The 18,243-nt window shown below is 39.5% G+C and overlaps 1 protein-coding gene across 2 annotated transcripts in view; it reads right to left on the reverse strand.

Moving 5' to 3' along the window:
• diaph2 (diaphanous-related formin 2) overlaps positions 1-18,243 on the reverse strand; it is a 338,700-nt gene that overhangs the window by 52,253 nt on the left and 268,204 nt on the right. For both annotated transcript variants that reach the window (XM_029511765.1, XM_029511766.1), the window contains exons 24-25: positions 15,036-15,200; positions 6,902-7,037 (exon numbers count right to left, since the gene is read on the reverse strand). In XM_029511765.1, coding sequence (XP_029367625.1) covers positions 6,902-7,037; positions 15,036-15,200 — 301 coding nt within the window. The remainder of the gene's footprint in view (positions 1-6,901; positions 7,038-15,035; positions 15,201-18,243) is intronic.

Raw genomic sequence — 18,243 nt, forward strand, 5'->3', positions numbered from 1 at the left:
GACACTTGAACCACCCACAAATTAACGAGATTCAACTGTGCCTGAGTTAATTTCACCAAGGAGAGGAATATTTGCAAAGGCAATGGGAGAGAGAAACGTACAAAGTAGGATAAACATAGTGAATATCTGGATGTGATGCAGAGAAACACCAGGAATAAAAGGAAAAAAAACTCATGCATGTCTCACTTCCTTAATTGTGGCCTTAATTAAATTAAGTTACAGATATAACATTAGATTGATTAAAAGCTTAGCAAAATAATTAGCGCTCTCTGTCTTCATTCTGACATATAAAAAATTTACACAAAATAAAATAATCACATACATAAACATTAAACTTCATATTTTTGCGAAAACTGGAGAGTTGCTGTTCTCTGGTGATGCCTTCAGTTGCTAATGAACTATTGTACTTATCATAGTATATTAAAACCAGCCTTGTTTTCCTCCTGCTGACATTCATTCATAGAAGAGCAAGAGAAACATAATGGGAGAGGATGAAGATTCACTTTCACTCACAAAATGTAATTTTGCATCCAATCAGACACATTTAGTCTTTCCATGTCATTTGTTTATGCATAATTCTCCATTTCTATATATTACTATTCATGCTGTTTGCTATTATAGGCCTGAGCTTAATGCAGTGAGCCATATTCTGTGTACCATCGTTGCCTTGAGGCACATTCTGATTTCGACTGGCGATAGAGCTCAATCTAATATGCTGTTATTTATTAGAGTGGGTGTATGACAGGAGATAATCCTTGTGCCCTTGTTCCTGTCTTTCAAGGTAATGATGGAATTCACCAATCCATTCTCAGGAGCATGCCTTACACTTCCTGCTGTCTACACTGACACAACACAAATGCAATGTAGAAAAGGGCAAATTACTCCAAGTTTTACATCCATATACTGATATGTCCTTCCATTATCATAGCTGACCTGAAATCACAAAAATATTACTGGACATGGAAGCAATAAGCACTATGACAAAGAAATTAAACGTACGTGGGAAAACACGAAGCACATTCAGAACCATTGTACCATATACAATCATTAAGGACGAAACAATGCATCGTAAAAAACAACAAAATCGATGAAATGAAAAATGAACAGCAATTCCTTTTTTTTCTTTGGCCTTTTCAATATGAGACCTTGAAGAGTGACAGGAAATGGGGGACACAGAGATGGGGGAATGACAAGCAGCAAATGACACAGGCTGGAACCAAACATGTGTTGCAGACTAAAATTGAACCTGTGTCGCCGACAATGACCTTGTAGCATCCTGTTTATTGGATGCGCACTCCAAACACTATGCCACCAGTGCCCCGTGCAATGCCCTTTTTACAAAGCAGAGGGTGTGAACTACTTTTGAGTTCACTTGTTTGACTATGGCGCATGGTGACTATGTGTGTTGGACATTGAACGCCACTGTCAGTTATTGGTTCAGGTGGAACGAGAGACGTGGCAGCAGTGGGAAGTGATCGTGAAAATGGAGGATGCACGGAGTACTTTCAAATCGGAGGTGTGACAGTATTTTCTCTTTAATTTGTTAAAGAAAATCAAATATGTTTTAGTAGTTTTTATCTATTTAAAATATGCATTAATTGCATCGTTTACAGCTAGTGTTTTGCAGTTACACCCTATCTCAGAAATACTGTGGTTTTTGTCTGAGAGAATTAAAGGAATCTTTTTCAGTCAAAATTTATTTGCGCGCTCATTCTATTATTATTACAGCTCAACTCCACTCCTTGCCACTGTTGCCAAGTGCTTGCTCATCGAGGGATCTGTTGGGTCTCTTTAAATAAATTTATAAAGAGTTTGGTCTAGACCTGCTCTATATGTAAAGTGCCTTGATGTAACTTTGTTATGATTTGGCGCTATACAAATAAATCTGATTTGATTTGATTTGATTCTGTAAAAAGAAATTGTTAGCTAATTGTATCATTAACCTAGTCGTGAATTGAGTGGTACATCGGTACATCCTTAGTAAACATTACACCCTGGAAAGGTCTGTCTTCTTTGTTATTGTCCGTATAAAAAATTCTCCCTTAGCTCTCTGACAATGCCTTAATTTCCCCAGCTAAAATGAGGAACGGTGAGAATCTCTTTCAGAAATGTTTCTTATCTACTTTGGTTTCTGACCTTCACATCTCTACAGGCTCTTGCACCTGGTAATATTGTTTGCCACATCTGCTGTGTTGTGGAGACACTATGCAAACTTAGAGAGCTAACCTGTCGACCCCACCGCCGCCTGTCAGCGCTCGTCTATGATCACCTCGCTGGCACTGCTGCGACGCAGGTATGCACTGGCCTACCGGCAGCTGTCAGTGTCACACAAAGCCATCACTCCACATCTCTGCCACTGTCATTCCTGACAGGGCTCCGCCAGCCACAACCAGTCAGCCAAGTTGCACAAAAACATGTCAATTTATTTTAGCATGCCACACACAAGAGATTCTCGAATTAAAAAAAAAAAAAAAGTAGTAAAGAAAACAAGACACAGTTGTTTTGGAACATACATTTGGATGAAGAAAAATGATAATGATAGAACCTGGTGTCCTGATGAGGACATGTTAACTTTATAGAGGTAATACAAGCAACCTTAATTCTCTGGATTCATTTTTGTGACTGTTGATCTGAAATGTGTATTATCCAACAAATTCTAAACTTGCATTGTCTCAAAACCACATTAAAAGTGAATCTGCTTGGATGTAGACTGAAGCAAAGGGATGTAAAGAGTACTGAACTATACAATCCATATTAGAACCAGTAGTGTAGCCTGAAAGCCTTAACTAACTGACTTTACTTTTATTTAGGAAAAGGAATGCTGCTTATCTGTTTGAGACAAGCCTACTTTTATTTATGTAAACATATACTAGTTCATCCTCAAAGTGTGAAAGGTTGACAAGGAGGATGCATAAATAGAAGCTGCACGCTCGTCATTGTCAACATGCCAACTGCTCTCTGCAGAGACTCATAGATACGGACACCTCGTTTTAACAGGCCGAGCAGGCTGAACGGAGAAATGCCTTTGGAAGTGAAAGGAGGAGGACAAACAGTAATTGTAAACTGTACTGAAAATGGATAACCTATCATGGAAAGTCATTTGTTGATTATCCTCCACTGAAAGCAGGTGAAGAACTTTTTGACACTTTGTTCTTTAAAATGACTGAGACCTGTGTTTAATTATCAATGAGGTCTATAATTTGAAGTCATGGTGACATAGGAATACATAAGTGAACACATAATTACACGTGTTATATGTTGTATTAGAAGAACACAGGGAAAAAAAAAAATCATCTGCCAACAAAGCAACCCAATGTGCACGTCTACATTCTGCTAGCGTCTGCAAGCTGTTGTTAGAAAGGATGGATGGGGTAGAGTGGGCTCTAATTCATATCGTAAAAAATGATCACTTCGCAGGTAAAACTTAATCACCAAGATAGCATCTGTCGAGCCTCCGCCTGTATTTTGAGGATTTTAGTAATACTGTCTAGAAAAATTTCTGAAATTGATTTTTTCTAAAAGTTAAGTGTTCCAATCACATCATTCTATTTTGAGTCCTAAGGTTACTCAGGAAAAATCAGTGTTACACATTAATCCAGCCAGATTAGATTTAATGTGTGTATTCACCTGAGATAGCAGGCTATTGGTACACTCATAAAAGGTCTTGTAAAAGTTGAGGGCTGCAACCAATATGCTTCTACATTCGGTATATTCTCATACTGGCAATAAAAACATTCATATGGGAGGGAGGACGGCTACACAAGCTACTGCAACAATCCACATCCTGAAAATGATACCACATAAAGTAGGCCTGAGAAAAGTTGACAGACAGAAAACATGTAAAACACAAAGTTCTTCAAGATCTCTCTCTCTCTGGGAGAAAGGCCTGGACAAAATAAAATGTTAAAATACCTTTTTTTTCTTTTGTTCCTGTGGTTTTGTTTATTACTATGCGCCTTATGCCATGCTGCACTGAGCACAAAGCAGCATGTTCGCTTTCTTGCTCTGTTCAAAGTTTAGTGGATTTGACTCGGGTACACAGTTGGGTGCCAACACTTGCCCCAGACGGTGGCACTGACCCTGGTGATGTCGAGTAGGCAGCCACAGGGGCCTACTACTTCACACAAATACGTCGGAGAGAAAGAGTCCAGATGCTCCACCACGCACTTGCTTTTGACACACTCGGCATGTTGGTTGTGACATTGTTTCATGTGCCACAATAAAAAATATCCTGCTGTCTCTGTCTTTTTTAGAGAAAAGCATTAGTTTGGGTTTATTCTACAGTGATCAACTGTTATTTCCAGTGAAGTGAAGTAATTTTGTAAATGTTGAACATCTGGTCAGTTCAAGAGAGTATGGAAATCCACTTAGAGCAAATTAAAACAAATGGAGTGATTCGGTAATGATTTCATAAGCAATTAGGATTTCTAATACTTCACAAGGAAAACACGTTTAGCTTTGCACTAGACTCATCTATCAATCAGCCTTGTTGAAGAAGTGTGCATGCAAGAGACCATAATACCAAGTTTTCTAAACAGGGACATGGTGGAAAAAAAGATTTTTTTAACCAGTTTCCTAAAAGCATCTGTCCGTTTCTCCTCCCCACTCTGGGAGCCACCCAGAAAAAAACTAAATGAATTAAACTCTCATTAAATATGCATTTCATTGTTAATCATTTGCAAGTGAAGAGGATTAGGTCACAATTTGTGAAATGACAAAAAGAATCTCTCCCCTTTCAAAAATAGCCTTTTGAAATTGCATTAAACACAATGATGCGATCCATCAGACAGTCTTTTAAAATTAGTAAATCAGCGAATCCATAAAAGTGATAAGATACTGACCTACACGTAATTCTCATAATAAAATGGCCGTATGTTTACTCCATCTGTTCATGTTAATGGATTTGTAAAAAGAGAGAAAAAAATGCTATATTCAGGTCAACTATTCATTAGTCCTACCAATGGCAACCGTGCCTGTCTGTCAGTGTTTAAGGCTTTAGATAAAACATGAAATATTTTGCCATGATGAAAAAAATGGCAAAAAAAAACCAAACAACAATTTAATTCTATACACACATCTGATTTTCATCAAACTTCAACGAAAACACACTCATCAGCATGAAATACTGATGTGACAACTCTCGTGAACCGGTGACCCTCCGGTTCCCAACCCAGGTCCCGACCCACTGAGCTACTGCTCCCCCCTGAATATTAAAAATCAAATCCGTAAATTCTGAAGTCAACGTGAACATCGGTGCCAAATTTATTTTAATTAGTGTGGGAATTCTTGAGTTATGGCCAAAACCACGCTTCAGGAGGTCACAGCCATGGTCGGCACAGAAGTGTAATAAAGATGGGCAACAAGAAAATACTAAATATTCTGCTATGCCAGTTCCAACAGGACAGCTAAAAAAAAAAAACTGCACCAACACAAGAGCACAGCACCAAGTTGCTGTAACCTCCAGCCTCCGTCTGGCTCCAATACCATTCACAAGATGCATTTAAAGAGCACTGTCTTCTGATTTCATTCTATGTGGAAACAAGTTTGATCACAGAATAAAACTATTCGTGGTTTAATGAAAATGTGCAGTAAGAAGACTGATAGATGAAAAAGCACCCTGGGTTTATTGTATCAAGTGTGTTTTTCATTTCATTTGCCAAGGTCACTGTGATCACGACAGTCCAACAAGCTAGGAGTTGGTTGGAGGACAATCACTACTATCTCCAAAGCTGCAGGCAACGTTACCCATGTCATCCTAATGTTTTATTCATATGAGTCATATTATGGCATTCAGAAACTGAGATCAAAATCTGCTCTGGCAGAAATATTTAATATCATACCTACTTCGCTACTCTTCTCCATCTGGTTAGCCAGAATGAGAGAGAAGGATAGACAGCCTACTTCAGCTCAGCCATGTTGTATTATTAAAAGTAAGGCTTTCAAAGAGGTCACTGCTCAGGGAAGAAGGAGAAAAAATATAGCATGCATCAATTATCTAGCAGAGTTTGTGGCATACTGAAGACTGTCTTGTTACATTTCCCAATATGGCTGAGCTACAAAGAGGTCCTTGGCTAGTGGTGACATTTAGAAGTTGGTGAATTGTGAAAATCCGTCTGTTTGTCAAAAAACCACAATGACTGCTCGTCCCTTAAGACGAAGTTTCTACTCAGTGTCTTTGGTATAACTAGACATAAGCATCCAGTTCTGTCACTCTTTTTCAGTTTCTTTTACAGTGTTTCATGTCTGCCCAACTGCAACTTACACTGATCAATACGTGGTTTACCGGTATCACGGGAGGACAACAGAGCAATTACAATGATTCATGGCAACAAATATAGCACAGTCCCCGAAAACTTCTCATACAGGAGGAATGATCATTTTCTGTCATATTACTTGCACATGACCTTTGCTGTAAGAACACCCCAGATACAGATCTTTATGTGTGACCTGGATCTTGTCTGCCTCTGCCAGATGGATTAACTCACAAAGGGACAAAAATTTCTCATGAAATTGTAACAACTGGTACCAGGTGAGAATTATAAAATGTGTACATCTTGTTTTAAATGTGTTAAGCAAATTGAAACACATGTACATAGTATAGAAGGGAATTTACTGGTCGAAGTCAGAAAATATACCATGAAGAAACAAGCTAAAAGTAACAATCTGTCTGCTGTCTGTTGAAAGAATTGTATCAGGATCAGCAGTGGCGGTGGTATAAAATTCCCTCACAGCTAAAAAAGATGACTCCCGTATCCCTACGCATTATTCTCCTCCTTCTGAGTTCAAATCTGTGTGAAGCACTATTCCATGAATCCCTTTTTCTATGCTACTGTTCTCCTCGTAACTCCCCACCTGCCTCCTCGTCTCTGTCTCTGTGGTGGCACCGGGAGAAGTGGCATACCTTTGTTCATGTCAATCAGCTGCTTCTTCTTCTGCTGGCGCTCCTGCTTCTCGCGTTCAGCCTTCTCCTTTGCTAGCTTGGCTCTCTTGATCTTCTCCTCCATCTCCCTCTTCTTGTGGTTCTCCTTCACTGCTTCCTGATGAGGCGCACACACAGGCGCGCACACACACACACACACACACACACAGAAAGATAAAATCAAAATCTGGCTTTGCCACCTCCACTCTTTTAGTGTCTTCGCTACTGTATAGTGTACAGAAGCAGCAGCATACCATCAGCAAATTCTTATTCAGACAAGGGCTTGATAGTTAGAGATTGGCTGCTCGAATAAACAACATATCATGCCTTGTATATGCACTTTTTTTAAAAAACAGAATTCAAGCTTATTTGCCTGAAAGGCAAATATATATATATATATATATATATATATATAAATATATGTGTGTGTGTGTGTGTGTAATTTTGAGGGCGCTTTTCCCCACATATGCTTCATATATATATATATATATATATATATAGCATGATGAGAAAAGAAATATTCATTGGCAATGTGTCAGTCTCTGGGGAGGGAATAAAGAGATATCATCCCCCTCTTTCTTCACGACCATCTAAAATGTCAGGGAAGAGTCAGAGAAAGAGAGATAATCAACAGAACGGATTCAGCCTTTACAAATGTGCCTTGTGCTGGCAAGGAAGAAGATGCAACCATGTGACCTTTGGGGAGAACAAAATGTTTTCTCATCGCAGGCCTGTGGTGCAGCCCTTGACAGGACCCATTGTAGACATTGTAGTGAATGTGTGAGAGAGTTCACACTCCTGTGCATGTTTATGAGCCTGTGTGCTGATGCTGGAGTCCACCTTCTTCCATCTATAGCATCCCCTCTGCGCATGCATGTGCGTGTGTCTGCCTGTATCAAGCGACCTCATGGCCCAGTCTGTGCACTGATATAATAAGTGGCGACACTGGGGCCTCCCCCGCCATCAAATGCCCCTGTGGTCCTGATGTGTGTGTCATGTTGGCAGCTAAGACTGAGGGATTATGGGGATTGTGGGGAAGGAACAAGGAAAGAGCAGCTCATCATGCCAGTCAATAGTAGAGCTTTGCTCCATGTCCAAGGACACAAGCCCTCATTGTCACTGTCTCCTTGTTGGATGACAAGGGCAATGAGAGAAAAAGAGGGGGAGTCAGAGAGGAGGGTAATGGAAAAGTTGAGCGAGAGTGATAGAAAGAAGCATGCTAGAGATAATAGCTCAAGTAAAAAGGGAGAATGAATACATTTTTGTGTTAAATGCCTCACAAATTATATTATATTATATAAAAAAAAAATCTACATACATTTTATTGCTTTGCTCTGTTCTAAAGGGTATTTCAACTGTATGCAATTTGCTGCAGTTTGGAATGAGTGTGGTTGACAGCAGTGATGAAACAGTCAATTTGTACATTTTGTTAAAAGTGATGGACAGTGTGGCAGATGACTCAAGATGATTTCTCTCCTCTTCCTCTTCCATTCATTTTGGACTAAATCTCACTGCGTTGCTCAATACGTACAGCATAAGTTGAAAGATAAATTATGCAGATTAGAAATAAACTCCTGCTGGCAAAACTTATTTTAAACAAACAACTAATTTTGACTGCAAACATGATTATGCAATGTAATTATGTTGCTCTATTCAAACAGCACCACTAATTACCGTGGTAACAAATATGTTTTTACTATTTTCTTACTTTCCCCGTTGCTATTCTTTTCTTTTATGGCTTCTCTTTGGCCGTTAGCCAAAATGATTTTATCAGGTCAGGTCATTTTCTTGGTAAAACTGCATGTGTTACCAAGAAATGAGTGTGAGAAGAACTTGAAACTGAGTATTATGCAAGAAACTACTGTTACTGCTTTTATGGCAAGTATTTATTCTTCTTCTTCTTCTTCTTCTTATTATTATTCTTATTATTATTATTAATAATAAGAATAATAATAATAATAATAATAAAAACCTTCTTAGGTGAGGTGAACTTATTTCAGTTTCAAATACTCAATTTCAACAAAGCAACGACAGATTGCCATCATTGCTGTTACATAGTTAATAAAGGCAATAGTTTTGAGTAGGGTAGAGATAACATTGAGAAGAAAAAAGTAAAAGATCAAGACTCACTTATTTTTACTGCTAGCTATGAAGGAATAAAATGCACTACGGCACTATTGGGAGTATTTTGGTTACAAAGGAAATAATCAAATACAAATATGTTCTTTAACAAAAGAAAAGCCGGACAGTCAGTGAAGTTGAGGAAAAGGGGGAAATAAAATACAGTACAAGAAATTGAAGTAAAGGTGCAATAAAAACGGAGACTGACCCAAAAGGTTCCTCTGTGATTAGCCACCATGACAATGTCGTCTCTGGCCTGGTCTCTGCCTAATAAGCCTTGAACAAAACAAATCCTACTGTCTGGCTCTGCCTCCCGAACCCCTCTGGTGGAAAGTAGGAAACTGCTGTGCATGTGTTGTATGCGTTATGGTTATGTAAATTTAAAGTTGGAATATTTAAATTCTCGTAGACTAATCAAAACATGTGGTTTTGCATAATTCAGTTTTCACGTGTCGTAACCTAGAGAGGTGGAGATTGTGGATAGGTGCCTTAAGACGTGCCTCTGTTGCTGAGGAGGGCAAAGAATGGCGAACCACTAAAGTTCACACGTCTTTGCAGTGAACATTTCATCAAAGGTAAGGTTTGTTCACAGCTGCTAGCAAAGCGTAGCGTAAGGCACCTACATGTGAACACACTTCCCCTAAAACCTGCCATACAGGTGCAGTGGCCAAATCCCACCGATCCCTCTTTCTCCACAGCAAGCCCAGCTGTCAACTGTGGGTCATTTAAACTGTAGGAATGGTTTACCTGACATTTGGGATTAGATTCATGTTATAAGGGACTTTGTCAACCAAACCAAAATATTCATGAATTGTCACTAATGCCCCAGAATGCTGACTGAAGGAGTGAACTGACACTAACGACACGTATCAACGTTAGCCAACGCTAGCACTCACCTTAGCTTTGACAATGAAGAAATTCATGTCCTTCACCTCCCAAACGGCAGCATTATTGACCCGTCCAGATTGAAAATACTTATAACCGTCTGATTCTCCACAAGATAAAAGTAGACATGGCTGAATTGGAGGTCTGGCAGGGACTTAGCTGTTTTTAACGGCTGAAATAGGGCGGCGGGGGTCGCAAGTGCCCAAAACTTGCAGTTTAATCTTATGTTCTTATCTTATGTTTTCTTCTTTACAGAGATTATCTAAATATTCGTGGTTTGAAACCGTTTGGAAATTAATAGGTTTGTGTTGTTGTTCTCTGGCGTCTCCAGTGTCAGCCGCCATCTTGGACCTGGTTTTTTGCCCTCCAGGGGTCAGCATGTGTCACGTGACTGAAAACTATGAATAGCACCCGATCTCCAGGTTGGTTTGTCAACAACACTTTTGTAGCAGCACATTCTTACTCAGGTGCCACACTCATGGCCTCTAGTGTGTCTAACTTGGATATTCTAAATACTCATCTATCTACACCTGGCTAGAAAAACAGAATGCCGTGCAGTCCAGAGGTTCAACCTACCGACACTGCCAGGCAGTATTTTCCCTTTTCAGGTGTGTTCTTTCAATAATTCATGAAATACGTTTGCTGTTCTTTCTTGACCCTGCACAGCACAATACATCTCCCACAGCATGGCCTCCCTCCCATGCATACAAGTGTGCCAGTCCAATGAGGAAGCAATGAGTATTTCCAACTGTCGCACCACTGATCTCACACAGAGAGTGCCACTGCTATATCTCATTTGAATTTTACAAACACTACAGTGCCTGGGCTTTAAGCAGCAAATGTGTTTATTAGCCATCTGTTACACTGTGTGCCGGGAGGGGGGGTGGCTTCTAAAAGTTACAGATTGTGATGGTTCTGCTCTGTGGTATAGATGCGTTCCCATATTGATAGGTGACCTCCAAAATGTGGTGCAAAGATTTTAATGACTTTGACATGCAAAAGTAAGTAAAAATACTGGGGAAACACAACAGTGATTTAGCTGGAAGGCAGCAGGAATAGTACTGTCAGAGCATCATTGTCAGCATGAGCAGCATGATTACGATAATTTGTCATATTGTGAAGGAATTAGAAAGCTTTAGAAATATCAAACGGGCTCAAAAGTGGACAAATGCACCCGCCCACCCACAAAACACAAATATTATCATTCTCATCTATTAGATGCGCTATTTTGCTTCTTTGTGGACTCGATCTGGAATCTTTTGGTCTTATTAGAAAGTGACTCAATCAACGAGGAAGACTGTTAGCTCATCCCAGCCCATCTGCTGCGCTTTGATAACTCATTAATGGAAAAATCCTCATCTCCCATGCTCCCAGTCAGGATTACACATACAGACCCTGCGATTGCATTTCACTCATACTCTATTTCAGAATATGGCAGCACCATTAAATTAACAAATTGTTGGACTCTTCGAATACTGACTCCATGCACTGAAATCAAATAATATTTTATTTGGGCACAGAATAAAATAAAAGACAATGGGGCGGGTGTGAGGGAGCAACAGAGAATGAAACAGTCGGAAAGTAGAGTTAATGGATTCTCTTATCAGTTACATTCAGTTCTGTGAGGACTGTCTGTCAATGCGTTTATTCAAATGCCTCATGTTGGTCGGGTGCATTAAGCACTAGCTTTTTAGTGAAAGCAATTTAGGTTGACTGCATTGCAATGGAATTCTGTAATACTGCAGTAGCTTTGTGCTGTGAATGCATTACACAGGGCAATGCAACATAGATTGGAGTTAGAACAGATGTTTTGCTTTGAGTCAAACAACTCAACATCTCCATGTAGAACTAACATTCTTGGGCATATATGAAGAGGTTAAATGGTCAAAGTGTGGGCGGTATTTCAATTATTAATAGCAGGAAGCCATAGTAATTCATGTGATATGTCATTCATTCATCTCTATCTGTTTCCAGGTTGCTGGGTTTGCCGGTGCAAATCCCAGCTTGCATTGGGCGAAGACACCTTGACGAGGTCACCAGACCGTCGCAGGGCCAACATAGAGACAGACAGAGACCAACAACCACTCGCATTCAGACCTACGGACAACTTAGAGTCACCATGATGTCTTTGGATGGTGGGAGGAAACCGGAGTACCCGGAGGAAACCCACACAGGCACGTTGAGAACATGCAAACTCTGCACAGAAATGCCCCAGGCCTGGGAGCCAAACCTGTGACCTTCTTGTTGTCGGGTAAGTACTATGCCACTGTGCTGCCCCATTTGATATGTCCTTTGGAACAAATCAGGAAAAGTTCATGGAGGCCAACACTGTCAAGATCAATATCTATAGCCAGAAATCTCTCCAAGATTTCCTCACTGACAAGAAAAGCTAAGAAACAGGTTTTCAATATACTGCAAAGAAGCTAGCTCGGGTATTTCCGCAGAGGAAGAAAATAAAAACATTTAAGTCAAAACTGCCATTGATTCTTCTGCCATGCAAGCAGATAGGATTAGCCTTTCTGTCAGCACAGCTGAAGAGCCCAAAACTATAAATAATATCTGAAGAATATGGTGATTAAAGGATTGTTTTTATATGAATACATTAACTTATAACCAGCCCCCCCACCCATTTTAACCACAGCACAACACTTTACCCCCACTCACTTTCCTCCCCGTTATTCATAGCAGGAAAGTTTAAATCAGTAATAAAATATTCATATGCAGCTATTTGCTTGAGAGAATAATTTATTTTCTTGGGTGGATGCAACTCTGCAACTCTGATATGCAACTCTGGAATCCTTGAGGGAGCATTGTGTTGTGTGCTGATGCTCTTTGATCAGCGGGAATGAAAAGTTGGTTTCAGATGGGCATCAGAGGAAAGAGAGGAGAAGGATTCAGACAAGGGGACCTTGTGATTCATGCTAATAGATTGTGAATAGTCAGAGCGTGCCTTCTGGACACCGTGTCATCATCATGACACAAGGAATGGGGCAGTGCCAAGAGGGATGGATAGACTGTAGAAGGTAAAGATGTTTGAATAAATGTTTAACACACTTGTCTAGTCAGGAAAAACGAACTTGTGCTTTGTTCTGGGATGATGCAGTGTTTACCTTGCTGGCATTATCACCTCTCACTCTAATCTGTTTTGCCCAATGTGCTTTAATCACTGTTTTCAGTGACCGCACTTTATCTGGACAACTAAGAAGAGGGAGACATTTTGAATTTAAGTAAATTCTTTCTACTTTGGCTCTTGAAATTCACTAAGTAAATAAATACATGTTTTATAGAGGCTATCCAAAACTACAAATTATCATTTGTAAAATGTAAAAACTTTTTCTCAACCACACTCAATAATGCTCTGGTGGAAAGTAAAGTGCAAGTTTATCTACTTTCCCAAGTTCTCTTGAGACTTATTAGCTCCAACAAAATCCCCACATATCCGCGATGCCCTGTGGTGACAGCACGTCCACCTGCATACACACAAGCAGCCTCAAGCTAATGAAACTGTTAAACAGGTTAAGGAGCTTGTGCAAGCCTCTTTTATCGGTAAGAGACCGACCTCAGACGTTCTCCTGTTCTCACTTTTCCATCTTTAAAATAATATATTCTAATCTGTTTTATAACTTTGTCTTTTCTCTTCCAGCTCCCACGTCAGTGATAGAAGTTTCTTAATCTGAAAAAAGTGCAAATATGAAGAAGTTCATGTTCATGTATCTACTTCAAAAAGTTATGTCATTAAGTTAGTGCACTAATTTAAATGTGAAGGAGATTTTTTTGGCTTCCCTTTGGAGGTACAACACATAACATGTAAGGGGAGGAACATCTAATTATATAGGTTACATTAGAATTTACACATTCCTACTCTGCATTTGCATTAAAATCAGTAATTTGTAAAATTTCATAAATAAATAAATTTACCTATGATAGATTTAAATGTTCAGAGCATTTCATTTCAGCATTTGCTTAAATTCAGAGTCCTCACAAATGCCACACTTATTAAATGATGTATTTTTTGTTCATATTCTAAGACACCCAGTCTGTTTGTGTTTGGGAATCACTGTAATGCTATTGGACCAAATACTAAATATCTTAAATACATTTATGAAAGAACTATCTATGAAAAAACATGATTGACAAAAAAAAGAAGTGACCTATTTTCACAACCTTGGAGACCAAGATGGCATTGAGGAAAGTGCAAAAGAAAGACTTCTGTAACAAAAAGAGGTTATGTCAGTGATTCTGGAAAAAAAACCTCTGGCAGACACAGTGGCATTATGACCTACTAAAAGATACCATAAGGAAGGAAGTCACACAGCAGGTGAGAACGGTTATATTCCTGCAGAGAAAAGTGTACGAATTTAAAAGCAAAACTGAAAAGCATGTCAGGGCCAACCAACAGAATTTAAAGACCGCGATAAAGGAGCAGAAATCACGTTGCACTTTCTCTGGCCGAAAACCATCTGGCATTTTTAGATGAGGAAAGTGAAATAACCCTGAGAAGTGAAACTTGCAACAAATTGTCTCAAAAACACAAATCATACAACTGAGAGGAAACCGATTACAGATTGCAGTTGGATAATGTCCTCTCTGGTCCTGGAGGAGATCTAAGCGAGAAAATAACCCTGATGATGTCCCTGCAGTTATCTTGGTTTGAAGCGTGGAGAAAAATTATAAGAAATGGCATTGCTTTATGACAAGTCAAGGATATAGTGTTTTTAAAGCATGACTGAGACAAAGAAAAAAATGCCACAATATCTGCTTTGATTTTCATATTTCATTTGGAAATCTGCCCCTTATGAGACTGCAACTTTATGAAAGTGCAATATTATATCTCTTATATGATCCAGTTTCATCCGTACTTTAATGTCCTAAGATGTCCTCACCATCTGTCAGTACATCCTCAAAGCCTGATTAAAGTTGTGTGCATGTGTTTCAGATTCTGTTCTCAGCTCAGCCACACCCCATGCATATCAAGCAAGTGTGTAAATGGATGTGACCTACACATGTGCATGTGTAGGTGGTGGCTTCTGGTGTGTGCGTCTCCTCTGAAGAAACCGTAAACACATGACTTATCATGTACATGTAAAGAAATGACAAAATCCATACTCACCATGAAGAGGATGCGGAAGTTGGCCAGTTCTCCAAAGAATTCCTCCACGCTGACAGAGTGGGGGTCAAAGGCAAAATAGCTGCCCATGCTCTCGTACAGCTTCTGCATGTTCTTATGCATGGTGGATAGTTTTTCATACTGCTCCCGGGAATGCTTGCAGAAGCCGTGAGAAAGGCAGAGTCAAGGTAAAAGGAGAAAATCATATCTCTAACACAGAAAAATAGATTTAAACGCTATTGTAATCTGCAGTATAATGACACTTCACAAATATGTTCATCTGTGAAAAGACAAGCCATTGTGAGAAATGATCACTTCAGAAGCTTTATCGGATTCAAAAAGCCCATCTATATCAAGGTCAACAAAACAAAACACTGGACAAAGAAGGGTCAGAGACAATCTAATGTGCCATTACAATAACCTCTCCATCTCACTTTGGAGTCAATAGCATGGTGAGCTAATAGCTGCAGCCCTGGAGTAATGGAAAGGTGTTTTGTAGTCAGCAGCATGACACAGATGGTTTCTGGAAAAGCTGATTGCAGTCATTGTTCTATTGTTTTTTCCAACAACAGTGGGGTCAGGTTGTTTTGAACCTCGCAGCTCACGTCGCACTGTGTAATTTACTGAACAGGCGGAACACTTTTCTCCTGGTGAATGGCTATTGACAGCCAGCATCAGTTAAGCATTATCACAGCAGCCACTGACCTCATGGAGACTGCGCTCAGAAACTCCAAGACTCAAACACTCCGGGTGGGATGAGGATGACAAAAATTCATATAGCATACTCCAGCTTATACATTTATATGTATATGTACGTCTGCAAAATGCAGACAAAGCACAGGGCACTAATCTAATAATATCTGTGAAAGTACAACACTATAATGTGACATTGTTGGCAATTTCTAAGCTCAGACCATCAGTTCTTTTAGATATGATAAAATTGCGACAAAATCTCTAAAAATAGATCCAACAGAGAAATGCATGAAATTGAATGAGGCAGCACAATAAACATGAAACACACTTTCATTTGGGGCAAAAGAATGCGCACACCTCGAATGTCACAAGTAATTACTCATTTTCAAGAAAAAATGTGAATTGGAAAAACTGTGTAAAACTTTTTATACTGCTAATAGTTATAATAATAATAATAATATTCATTAGAACACACATATTAAACACAAATTAAAAATGTGTATCTGTGCATCATAAGGGCTTTCCAAATTTACTGAACAAATGCAGACTATGTTACTGTCATCCCCAGAAAGGCATAATTGGGATTGTATTTTGTTTCTTTATGTAATATTTAAATTCTATGGCAGAAGCCTCTTGTTCTTGGTGTTATGGGGACTGTGATGGTCAATTAGTGCTCATATGCCGTCGCCTTGGCAACATACACAGGCTGGTGGTACAGCATGTGGCCTGTGATTGTCAGGGCTAAACACTTTTCAAGATATTGTTCTTTGAGCAATCTGCCAGTGTGTCGTGAAAACCCTTGTTTTTCTACAATATAATTTTTTGTAGTTCGTTTGTTCTGACATCTTGGTAGACATCCATGTGTATGTTGGGGGATTGTTCTGAGTCCTTATCCAAGTTAGTAATGCTTGGATTTGTTTTTTTTGTTTTTTTTAGTTCGGTTTTTTTGTTTGTTTGTTTTCATGTGTGCATAATTAATAATCTATTTGTGCCTGTTTGGTATGTGTGTGATATATGTGTTCACTTAAATATGTCTTCATTTAAGTGTGTATGCGGGAAAAGGCCTTTGTGGAGTTGAGGAAGGATTTGAAAGAAAGACAGGGGAGGTTGGTTTGATTAACTCTCTGTAAGCCAGTGTTCACCACAGCAGAGCTGTGATGGCACAGTCCAGGTTAGCACCAAGGCCACACAAAGGCCCATCGCTCCATCTTTCCTGTTGCTTGCCTGTCTCTCCATGTTGGTGTAAACCTGATTTTTTCACTTCATTTGCCCTCCTCCCCCTCAATCCACTACTCTGGGAACACTCAGATGTCAAACACGGATGCAAAAGTAAACCTTTTTAAAAAATGTGTTTGGAAAAAGTCTTAAAAATGATCCTTCCAAAGAAAAATCCCTTTCCAGGACCAATCTCACATGAACAGCACCATATGGCATGGTGTCGTTTATTAGTGAAACTGAACCTCAGTATTTCATCCAAAAATTCAAATGCAGTCAGTTTTGAGTGCCAGACTGAGCTTCATATAAAATGACCCCTCTCTCGAACGCCTAAATGGTCAGATTGGAAAATTAACTCTAAAGGATAAAATAATTGCAAAATCATAAAAGCATAAATATTTCTACAGCCAAAACGTAAACTGAAGCCGAGGATCAGCGACAGGTCCATACCAAACAGCAAGAAACAAAAACCCCATCAGTGTCAATTCAGCTGCTCAAGACATTGATATTCCTCAGCACTGGCATGAAAATGCTTATTAGCAGCATTTACATCAAATATTGATTGCACTCCCCAACAGAGTCCATACTGCCTTTAGCTTGTGAAATGTTTGGGTCAAACTGTTAATTCTTTGCAGCATGTGAGTTCAAAAAATACCGAAGCAGTGTGCAGTTGCATTTGGTGCTTTGTGTGGCTGTGTGCGTTTCACTCTCTTTACTGCGCTCTCTCGTCTCACGCACACCCAAATACACATGTATGGTAATGCACAGTGGTAGATGTGTCCCGCTGGGGACTGGACTGAGGCTGGCTGGGCTTTTGCTCCTTGTATTTCCACATCAAAGACATGTCATATTGATGGAGCCTGACGCACACTATCCTGCAGCAACAACCAGTACGGTGGAAGCCTCATCAAACACACATTCGGACACAGGATGAACAGACAAATACTCACTCTCTCACACACACACACATATATTATCCATGTGCACACAGCCATACAACTATTCTTTGAATGCCTCTGTCAGGTTTTCTGTTACTCTTTTCTCTTACTGACTTGCCCACAGTCAGTGTAGCCTTTATGGTTTCTCCTTCCATGAAGAAGAGTTTTTTTTCTCTTTTCTTTTCATTTTCTTCCTGTCCACCACTTTCTTTCTTTCTCAAACCCATTCCTTTCATAATTCTCATTCTACAGTTCCCCTTGATATTCTTCCCATTAAATTCTCTCACTCAGACAAGAACTCCCGTTTCTCTCTCCTACTCAGAATGAACTTTCAGAAGTCCGCTGTCTGAGCTGTGTCTCGTATT

Source organism: Echeneis naucrates, chromosome 10 (genome assembly GCF_900963305.1).
Source record: "Echeneis naucrates chromosome 10, fEcheNa1.1, whole genome shotgun sequence".
Lineage (NCBI taxonomy): Eukaryota > Metazoa > Chordata > Actinopteri > Carangiformes > Echeneidae > Echeneis > Echeneis naucrates.